The sequence below is a fragment of the Pteropus alecto genome, unplaced genomic scaffold (assembly GCF_000325575.1).
Source record: "Pteropus alecto unplaced genomic scaffold, ASM32557v1 scaffold1197, whole genome shotgun sequence".
Classification (NCBI taxonomy): Eukaryota; Metazoa; Chordata; class Mammalia; order Chiroptera; family Pteropodidae; genus Pteropus; species Pteropus alecto.
Window position 1 is genome coordinate 558532 of NW_006441068.1, and position 11112 is coordinate 569643.

An 11112-nucleotide genomic window follows, 5' to 3' on the forward strand; every position below is an offset into this window, starting at 1 on the left:
GGACCATATTGTATCAAAAGCTGGAATAAAGCTAGAGAATGGCTCCCTAGTGAGAACATCAGGATCAGAAAAGGGAACAATCTTGATCATTTTCAGAAGATATGGATCCCAGCAAGAAGCCAGAGAGGGCTCTAAGGGAGCAGAAGATGAATGTGATTTTAAATGAGATTGAAACAAGGAAGGATGGAATTAAGAACAGGCATGAGAACCACAGGACAGGAGGGAGAGCTGAGTTAGCTGGGGCAGGGTGAGAGAAGCCAGAATCAGGAGTGACTTAGGAAGGGAACTGAGAACTGGGGAAAGTTAGGAAGAACAATGGCAACTACAGCGGGGCACTGCATCCTCATAGGCTCACCTGGAATATCTAGGACCAAGAAAGTAGAGGTCAGTCAAGGACAGTTATCCCCTCTCCCTTGCTCCCAGCAGAGAGTATCTCTCTTTCCACCTAACCTTTGAGTTTCTTATGCAGGGACATCTGTCGGAGAGAGACACACATGAATACCACCCATTTCACACATCACCTCCATGACAGGTACATACACACGCACTCACACATGTACACAGAAATGAGATTTTCTCCCTCTTCCGAAGTTTGCCCTGCTAACATAACAGTGTTATCTGTGCAGGTGACTGCGCTGACAAGAGCTCTCTTCCCTTCCATAATGCACAGCAGCAGTTATTACCAGTCAAGGCTGATGCTTATTGGAGTTCTTTGCCTTTTCCTCATGTTTTGCCATAGCTTAAAAATATCAGTGCTTTTACTGATATTCTATCCGTCCTCATACTAAGCTCATATGTTCTTCCTGACACCAAGCTTTGCTTTTATAAGAAAGAATGGCAGGAGACCAAGAGAGAAGTAAATGCTGATTCATCTCGAAGAAAAACATTCTTGTAACAAAAGTAGAGGTTCTCTGGACGGTATGTGTGTGTTATCAATCAGCCTTCTGAAAGATAATAATGAGCAAATTTCAATTATGCAGAGGGTGAAGCATTTTTCTTGAGGGGTACTTGGGTAAAGGAAATGTATTGACCCTCATAGAAATCAATGAAGAATTATTTGAACAAACCCTAGGGTTCCAGACATTCCTCTACCAGTATTACCACCCAGAGGAAGAATCCAAAATTCTAGGCAAGTGTGTGGTCTCTCCTATACCAAGAAAATAGGTCTTGTATGTCTGAAAAGGACCTCAGAAAGTCTAATTTAAAGAGTCAGTATTTTAAATATCATTTTTATTTTTTCTTATTAGGGAAGGAACACATATTCAATACTGAAAGTTTTGAAAACTGGAAAACTCACAAATGAAAATAATAATAATAATTGCAATCTCAGCAACCAAAGATAAAGTCTCTTAATATTTACAGATTTCCTACCAGCACTTTTTTCTGGTTATATATTCAAAACTAAAATGTGTAATATAGTACATCATCTTATGGTTCTGCTTTTTTTGCTTGACAGTATGAAGGGAATGTTTTCCCATTACCATAAACTTCCTCCCAGTGTGTAACATGTGACAGCATAGTTTTCCATCCTAGAGATGTACCATCACCAATTTAACCTTTCTCTTATTTCAGTTATTTTCCCTATGACAGACCGAGAGCTGAAAACTGTGTTTAAAATTTGACCTCAATAGCGGTGACCTTTCCTAATGAGCCATTTCAAATGTATGTGATTATCATCGTGGGGACTTGTTCTCATTAAACTTCTCATTCTTTATTTCTGATGTTCTCTGCCCTCCAAGAATGGTCAGGGCCCAAGGTGGCCAAGCTCCCAGGCTAGTTGCCTTCAGCCAAGAGCAGCCTGTGTTTATCTCCAGTGAGTCATTTAAAAAAATCTTGTTCTTTGTTTCAATTTAGAATGTTAACAACATATATCACTGTTGGCAAAACAAAATTACATGCTCTTCTAACCAAAGAACCTTATTTATCAACCTACTCAGGGGTATCTGGACCAGCCTAAATGACTGTTGGTATTTTATAGATGAAAAACTGAAAATATAGGATGGAGCAAGAACGACCCCAGACTTATGAAGTTTTGCTTGACTTTCCTTAACAATTTCATTCTTCAGAAACTTTTCGCATGTGAACATACAACAAAATGGATGTACTGTTCCGGAAGTTTCTTTTACTTATTTTACTTATCATTAAACTTTAATGATAAGTTTCTTTTACTTATCATTATTTCCACTTTCTGCCAGATTTCAGAGATGACAACCCATTTGACTCAGTAAGTGATGTCCTCCAGTGCAGAGATATTGTTGTAGGCCCCATCAGAAGTGAGTACTCATCAACTTCTTTTTCTCCTATTGGTGAAGCTCTACTATAAGCCATGCATACTCTATCACCCAGGTTTCCTTTAGGTTGGTGACATGGAGCCAGGGATGAAATCCGGCCAGCCTAGGCTGTGGTCCTCAGTTGACGGAAAGACTGAGTCACGATAGGAAACTGCTTATAGCTCTAAGGCACATGGAGACAAATGAGAGGGATCGCAGTCAATTTATATTGGATACGTACTGTGATTTGTGTGATTTGTTTAAGTATTTTTAAAGGATGTCTGATCCTGAAGTGAGTTTGTTTTGACAAAAGGTTTTCACCTCACCTTGTCGAATTATAATCATATTTTTCTTTTAAAAACATTTTTATTTAAATCTTGTTTTTAGACATGTTTTTGAGAGAACGTTTTTAAAAGTAGATAAGTGTTTATATTTGAAAAATAAGTAATGTAAACATGTTGTTTGTTTTGGGAAGGAAGTCTGTGGAAGAACTGATGAGGATATAGGTTCAGGCTCCTGGCTCCTGTAATCCTCAATACCTCATAAAAGTTTTAGCATAAAAGCTAGGAAAGCCAGACCATCACAGAATCTTGAGCATCAAGCACTAATCTTCCTGTACTTCTACTGGGAAAGTTAAATTTGTCTTTCTGCAGACCATGACCCCCAGTCTTTGAGGGACTCTAACCTCTTTGTGCAGAAACAGGAAAGAAAATCCTACAAGCAGAGGTCACTGATGAGCATCAGTCACTGGGCCATCGGCAGCAGCCTAGCACTGAGATACTGACTGTTCTTGTTAAGATGGTGTGTATCTGTCCCTATTGGTCTACCCCACACATTCGCTTGTTCCCTGCTCAGCTAATTGACAGAAATAATGTTGCATTATTCAAGAGTATGTGTATGAATCATAGATCTTTTCTCTCAGTATTGCCTATACTTCGAAACTTAAACCTAAGGATTTTACATTTAACGTTGAGTTTTTACTAAAAATAAAACACATATCCTTTCTTCTTGTAATTCTTGGCCTTCTGAATCTTTGAAAGCGTATACAAAACTTGAAGGAATTGTCCCTTGAATCTATTTGGAGAAGTAGATCTGTGTGGCTCTAGGGAAGCTGTGAAAATGCACTACTCAGATCTCCTGCTGTGGGAACCATAACTGACCAATAACCCCAACTGCCACACTTTGAATCTGCTATGCTTCCTATGGCCCACTTTCAAATGAGTATAGTAGTGATACTAAGTGAGGCCCATTTCTACAAGATGCAAGACTCCTCTGGTGGCTACATTAGGCTCAAATACTCTCCATCAGGCTTGGCTGAAACTTTTTTAGATCTGTTCCTATCCAATCCATTTTCCTTCTCTCATTACAGTTTAACAGCTCTTCCTGCCTCTTTTGGTTTCTTCTTCCTTATCCCCTCACAGGCATTTCTCCCAATAAATCTATTACAAATCTAATCCCATCTTAATGTCTGCTTTGCCAAGAACCTAAACTAACACTGCTGTGTCCACAAAACAGATTAAAGCTGTAATCTGTGATTTCAAAATAAGCTAATAATCCAAGACATGAAAGAACAATATGCACCACAATTAGAAAAACTCAGAAGTGTGACATAGGAAAAGTTACAATAAAAGTAAAATAATTTAAAAGATAAAGACTAATCTAAAAGGCACATAAATGCAAATAAACACAACAAATGATGCCTTAAGAGAATTGAATATTAACAACAACAACTAAAAGAAATGAAGAAAGAGGTTTTTTAAAAGGGTACTCTTTGGGATCTTTGATGGCAGAATTTCTTTAATTTCCCAATAAACTTATTCCAGTTGCTTCACACCCTTACGGTTGAGGGTATCTCTAAATCTAATTATTAGCTATCTCCCTTTCTTATAAACTAGTGGAGAAGACCAGTTGGCCCTTATCCATCTCCAACCAAATCATCCAAACCTTCCTCAGAGAATCTTTTTTATTTTCCTGTGCTTAATTTGGGGGTGGGAGTATTTCTCTTTAATATTGTCTAGTTTCTCCCCACTGACAACTGTTTTTTTTAATGTAAAGCCAATAATTGGAAATATTACCCAGGTCAAAGTATGATGTGTTAAATAGCAAAATTCATGCATCAGGCATGAAATTGGGCTCATCTGTGCTTTGAGAAGATTGTGACCTGGTCAAACAATTAACCTGAGATCCTCAACCCAGTCTATCCTGGGCTTTTCCAAGGAATTGGAAACACAGAGCAGTCACTTTATCAACATCATCAACGAATATTGATTAAGCATTTTCAATGTACAATGAATCATGTTTGCTGTTTTAGCTATCTTATGGACATCCTCACCTCATGTAGAGGTTTTTGTTTTTACGAACAATACTTTGGATTAGTCTAAGTCAGTTTTTGAGATGTATCCCTGAAGGAAGGGAACTATCTTAATCAGACTAGTGTCAGAATGAAGAAAGCCACATCTGTGTTGGAAGTTTGATAAAAAATAAAATAAAAATAAATTTTAAAAAATGGGAGGGACATTTAGAGGCACTACCAAGGTCTCCTCTTTCTTATTTCTCAGTCTCCAAATAGCCCCACTTTCAAGTCCGTCTTAGAAATAAGACATGAATTCGTAATCAAAATAAAAGTGATTATAGCTTTTCATGTTCCTAAAATACATGTAATATATATGATAATATCATAAACATATTGCGTGTTTGCTTTGGCCCAGACATTATCTCATTAAACCCTCACTTCAATAAACACTTGAGGTAGCAACTATTATTACCTTGCTGCTCTAGAATTCAAATGCAGACTGCTGAATTTCAGAGGTCAAATATCTTATGTCTATGTTCTATCTCTGTATAACAAAAAATAACATAGCCAATCTTATGCTCCAGCTAACCTACAGTGACAAGGATATTTTATTTTGCTAATATCATCAGTTCTCCACATCCATGGGTTATACAACTGTGGGTTCGACCAACCAAAAATCAAAAATATTTGAAAAAAATTTTTCAGAAAGTTAATCCCTAAACAATACAGTTCAGCAACTATTTATATAGCATTTACATTGTATTAGGTATTATAAGTAACTAGAGATGAAGTAAACAGAGGAATGTGCCTAGATTATATGTAAATACATCATTTTTATATAAAGGACTTGAGCATGGAGAATTTTGGTATCCACGGGGGTCCTGGAACCAATTCCCTATGGATACTGGGGGACAACTATACTTGAGCCAGTAATTTAAAGTAAAAGCAAAGTGTTGCAAGAGATTAAGCTAAACATGGCAGTGTGAATCAAAGGGGGGGTGTGCAGAGGTGGGGGGATGGTGAACCTGAAAGGGAGGAGAGCAGTGAGCGGGGAACTTACAACAGCTGTCCTAAGCACCCCTCAAGTCTCCATCCAGAGCATTTAGATTATAAAGCAAAGGCTTCCTTTATTAAAATCTAAGCTAAATACTTTAAATGCAAACCTGACATTTAACTCTCCAACTGATATACTTCCTCATATTTTACCCTTTAATTATCATACTTGGACTCTTGAAGTTATAGTAAATTCAATACTTTTACCCATCTAGTCACCAGATTAAGATAAACCACAGATGACTAACGTGTTTGCTATAGGAATCAAGAGGTTACAGCACAGTGAATTCATTTTAATGCTACATGTTAATTTAACATTTCAGAACATTTAGCACATTGTTCTTAATTTGCTAACCTGCATTCCAGATACCAACAATATGCAATAGGGCATATGCTTAAAGATGAAGCTTAAGAGTGAGGCTAAGCTTAAAGCTTGTTTTCACCTAAGGAACTTCATGGTCTTGGGCGTGGCATTTAACCACCTTAAGACTAAACTTTCCTCAGCTGTGAAATGGGCTTAACAACAGAATCTATCTTATAGGATTGTGGGGATTCAATGAAGTAATATGTAAAATTGCTTGCCACAGTATCTGGCACATAATGTTCTGTGCGTTAGCTACATATCTAAGAAACCCGCTTTAATATGAAGAGACATTAAAATGTAAAAAACATTAAATCTATTAACTATTAATTTTCATTCTCTTCGGTCGCCTAAATCTGGTTTTTATCTCATTTTCGGTTACTGCACTTCCCCCACACCATCCCCCTTTTCACACAAGGGGGAAAAACCCAAGACTTCAGCGTTCTCCAGAAAGAAAATCAAGGGAACGCAAGCGACTAACACATCCAGAAAATTGTCTGCCTGTCTACGTACATTCCTAGAGACCCCGGAAAGGGCCCGCCCACCACTTGATTTCTCGACCCCGAGACCATTCCCAAATAAGCCTTGAGTCCACCCGGCTTCCGGCTGGTTACGTCGGAACTGAGGTCCAAGTCTCATTCACGTACGCTCACCCTCTGGGTAATTTACATAGCGACTGTTTATTGGCTACTAGCATGCACTCGCTCTCCTCATTGGCTGATACTGCCCCAAGCCGACAGTCTGCAGAGGATGTTCGCCGCGGCGAGTGAGACTGAGGGTCACAGGCACCTGAATTTCCGTTTCCGGTTCGTCTCCGGCGCCATGGCGACCACTAGCGGACCGAGGTATCTATGGACTTTAGGCAGATGGCGCCGTGGTCTTGGTGTAGCTTCCCCGTCCCGGGTGAGTGTGTGCTATTTCTGCTCTTAAAGAGACTCTGGATCTCCGAAACAGCTCTGTTCGGAGGAAGAGCGCTCTTGGTAGCCTCTCCCTTAGCGAGCTCCCCCAGCTTTACCTTCTGTCCCGCAATCAGCTTTTCTTTCCCCGCCTGCAGGCTCTCGCCGCCCTTGTGCCCGGCGTATCTCAGGTGGATAACAAGTCTGATTTTCTGGGGAAGAGGCCCCATCGCCGGCACCCTGGCATCATGCAGCTGCCGCGCTTGAGGCTGCCCCAAGCGCTGACTGACACCGCGCAGTTACTGCTGCTCAGTGAGTAATGGTTGGAAAGGAAGGCCGAAGAAGCGGAAACTGGGCCCGCAAGCAACTGATGCCACTTTTCATCTTTGGTTCACAGAATGCTCAATGCCCAATGTGGAGAAGCAGGTGCAAGCACTGACCAATTATCTCTGGAGCCGACATTTACCAATAGAGCCAGAGGAGTTACAAAGACGGGCTGTACATCTTGAGAAAAAATTCCTGGAAAACACAGGTAGGGTTTAAGAATAATTAAAGACTGGGTCAAATTGAAATATCAATGGGAAATGAAAAGTAAGAAATAATTTTAGTTTCTCAAATAGGTACTACAGTTTCTGGACAGAGCAGTTATTACAATAATGCTTTACTAAGAGAAGATAGATTATTTCAGATGTTGCCCTTGGGGTTTTGGTGAAGGTCAACAATTGTTTAGTATTGTGCCGAAATCTAGACCTTTTTGTTTCTACAAATCCACTGGATTAGGACCGTCTTAAGTTTTTGTTCAACTGAAATAAAGTCCCTGTATGGCCCCCTGTCCAGTACTTAACCCTTTTCAGGGATCAGAGAATAAGTATAACTCATCAAGTTGTTTCATGACTGTGAGCTCCTTCATATTACAGACCTGCCTTTTATTTATCTTGTATTCCCTGTACTTCCCACAGTGCCTGGCTCATAGTAGGCACTCGGTAGGTAAAATAGTACTGAACTGAACACAGTCATGAGTCTTAAGATTTCCAAGCCCTTTTCCTCCCTATAGGAACATTGGAGATTTCATAACTTAAGTTTTGGGGAAATAAGGAAATCCACAAAATATTGTCCTTATCTTATTTTTAAATCTTGACCACACTTCTCTTTAATATAGAACAAAAGCTGTGGGATGGGGTGGGTTGAGTTAAATAAACTACTCTTAGAGGCAAAGTACTATCTGATATACTCCCTTGGTAGTGGTGGTGGTGGTTATTCTTACCTGAAATTTTTCTCTAGGTTTGGCTTCTCTCTTAAGCTTTGAGGCTTTTCCCAGATGGGGGTTGGGGAGAAATGGGCAGGCAGTAAATTCAAATATTGGATCTGAGCCCTATTCTTCCTAGGTCCTCACTTCCAGTCCTTGTTCTCACCCCAGACTTATCTCAGACAGAGGAGAAACTTCGTAAAGCAGTGCTGCATGCCATGCGTAAAACTACCTACCATTGGCAAGAACTGAGGTAAGGAAGACTAGAAGGGCTGCAGAAAAAAGAAGTCTGACTTTCGAAGGAGGGTTGGAGAAGTACAATGACACAATCTTGTGTTTGAAAAAGCCACCTGGTTTGTAAGGCTCCACAGGACTATTCTGTGTTAAGGAGTGAAAGTACTGATGTGGAAGAGCCTTTCCAAAGATTTCATTTCCTAAAAATCTAGAAGCAGCTATGGAATAAAGGTTATTTCCCAGTGGATTTGACTGTGATTTTTTTGGCAGCTACAATGAGGGACTCAGCCTGGTGTATATGGCAGCAAGACTGGATGGTGGCTTTGCAGCAGTCTCCAGAGCATTCCATGAGGTGAAAGTCCCTCAGCTTCCCACCCGAACCCTTTTACCATCAGTTCTCTTATTCAATAAAGTAGTCTTCTGGAGTAGGATTCTTGGGACATTACCTGTGCATTTTTTTAAGAGGCTCCCTTTGTCCTCTGAAAGGATTTTGTGACCCAAGAAAGGTTTAGAAGCTTTCTGTTCTATAAAGTATTTACACTGACTATCAAAAGCCATTCACGTCTCCTCTATGATGGTCTCCTAATTCGTATTTACCAAGTCCCTAAATAAGTGTCTACTTATCCTACTGCGTGATATTGTATTATTTGTTCAGATCCAGACTCGAATTCCAGAGTTCCAACCACAAACCTTGATGGACTTCGGGTCAGGTACTGGTTCTGTCACCTGGTAAGTATCTCTCTGTCTCCATCCATTCTAGCTCTAGAAAGCCATGCTTATGCCAATCTCAAGAGACTGGGGAACCAGAGGAAGAACAGGAAAGTTGAGAACAAGAATGTTTTCTCCCTCAGATTAGGCGAGGCATGAGAAGGTATATGGATTAGGGCCAAAACTTAAATGTCAACTGAAAAAGAATAGACCTATGTTTAGAAAGATAAAAAAGGGAAGAAATCTAGGGCATAAGTTTTACATATCGTCAAAATATTTTTGCCTACAAGTCGTTTAAGTCGTTTTTTTGAGTCTCCTTAAGTGAGCTGCCCAGCAAAGCTGACCGCACTGAAATAGTCCAAACCTTGTGGCGCAAGACAAGTGATTTTAAGGAGTTGTAAATGAAATAAGAAAATAACATTGTTCATTTTCCAACTATTTTAACATAACACTCATTTTTGCCAGTGGTGGGGTTAAGGGTAAAGGAGTCTCTTTTAGGAATGACTCTTTGTCATGAGAATTGGTGATTTATATTTTGCCATCTTAGGGCCGCTCATAGTATTTGGGGCCAGAGCCTACGTGAATATATGTGTGTGGACAGTTCACCTGCCATGTTGGATTTGGCAGAAAAGCTACTGAAAGGTGAGGATAAGGTACAAGAAAGGGCTGTCCGAAGCTGAATTAGTTAAGAAAGCAAAAGAAGTACTAGAAGGGGTGTTTTATTCAGGAGTAAAGGAGAAGACAAAAAGTTAAAGATGAGTGTGGTCTTCTTCCATTATTATGGTCAAGCAGAGGGTGGTGGAGGCCTTTGCTGGACTGTGGATGGGTTGGGTAAGATTAACAGGACAGGTGACCCAATATTCTTCCTGTTCTTTTTAATGTTTGCTTACCCTATTGCATCTCACTCTCACCTAGCATTATTTTAATTCTCAGGGCCATGTTTCTTATCAGGATATCACTTCAGTTTATACCTAGATTCATAGTTGCCATATCTCTCCTTTCCTCCTCAGGTGGTTCAGAATCCGGGGAGCCTTATGTTCCAGGTGTCTTTTTCAGACAGTTTCTACCTGTGTCACCCAAGGCAAGTAGCAAAGTATAGAGTATGCTAAATGTGGAATTTGGCAGATAGAAAACTTTGGTCTCAGCTCCACAACCCAGTATTGAGCGTTAGAAGATAAAAAACAGCAGAAGACATTTAGGAAAATAGAACTTTGTTGTGCTCTTAGAAGGGGGACATGTTAGGTCTGTCATGTTCCTTGTCTTGGTCCTCAGGTACAGTTCAGTGTGGTGGTATCAGCCTTTTCCCTAAGTGAGCTGCCCAGCAAAGCTGTCCGCACTGAAGTAGTCCAAACCTTGTGGCGCAAGACAAGTGATTTTCTAGTGAGTCGAAATTCCTTTTTAACTTAAAACTTTAAAGTAGCTTCATGGGTTCCACGCCTTCCCTTCTCTTCATTGGAACTTGTCTTCATACATTTCTCTCTGGCATAGATTCCTTTGTCCTTCTTTTAGGGTCTCCATCCCCAACTTATATATAATGCCATTTCCTTTAGGATTGCTTTTCCATCTGAATGCTCTTACAGAGCTACTGACATTTATGTTTTCATGTGGTTCAGGGCTTCTGCTTGTTTTCCTCTTTGTGAACAGATACTGGTAGAAAATGGTACAAAAGCAGGGCACCACCTTCTCATGGAAGCCAGGGACCTGGTCCTTAAGGTAAAAGTCTTTCCCTTCTCCCTCCTCCCCTGCCACTGCCAACCACCACCACTACCTCTGTCACCAATTACTGGTACTCCCTTGAAAACTGAAAAGACTGTCATACAATGGTAAGGGTGACTCAGGATAGTAGACATGTAAAGTCATTATAATATAGGGTAGTGATTGGCAAACTAGAGCCTGTGGATCAAATCTGGCCTGCCACTTGTGTCTGTATGAGCCAGGCTTATCCGAGTGTCTGTTGTGTATGGCTACTTTCACAGTACAAATGGCAGTTGAATAGCTGGGACAGATACATATTTTGCCTACTCTCTGGGCCTTTTAAAAAAAGTTTGACG

At 40.2% G+C, this 11112-nt stretch overlaps 1 protein-coding gene across 1 annotated transcript; it reads left to right on the plus strand.

Annotated features, from left to right (window-relative positions):
• The first annotated feature begins 6724 nt into the window (after positions 1 to 6724).
• Positions 6725 to 11103, plus strand: METTL17 (methyltransferase like 17). The gene is made up of 10 exons (XM_006918306.3): positions 6725 to 6880; positions 7032 to 7185; positions 7271 to 7405; positions 8291 to 8372; positions 8624 to 8705; positions 9009 to 9082; positions 9609 to 9703; positions 10072 to 10142; positions 10334 to 10441; positions 10706 to 11103. Exons 1-10 carry the CDS (start codon positions 6728 to 6730, stop codon positions 10886 to 10888), a joined length of 1137 nt encoding a protein of 378 aa, XP_006918368.2. The 5' UTR covers positions 6725 to 6727; the 3' UTR covers positions 10889 to 11103.
• The last annotated feature ends 9 nt before the right edge of the window (positions 11104 to 11112 follow it).

What these genes read in the sequence shown, in the direction of transcription:
- METTL17 (XM_006918306.3), top strand. Translation starts at nt 6,728, where the DNA reads ATGTTCGCCGCGGCGAGTGAGACTGAGGGTCACAGGCACCTGAATTTC. An exon ending in TACCATTGGCAAGAACTGAG is followed by an intron (nt 8,373 to 8,623) that starts GTAAGGAAGACT and finishes TTTTTTTGGCAG; the next exon opens with CTACAATGAGGGACTCAGCC. An exon ending in TTCTACCTGTGTCACCCAAG is followed by an intron (nt 10,143 to 10,333) that starts GCAAGTAGCAAA and finishes CTTGGTCCTCAG; the next exon opens with GTACAGTTCAGTGTGGTGGT.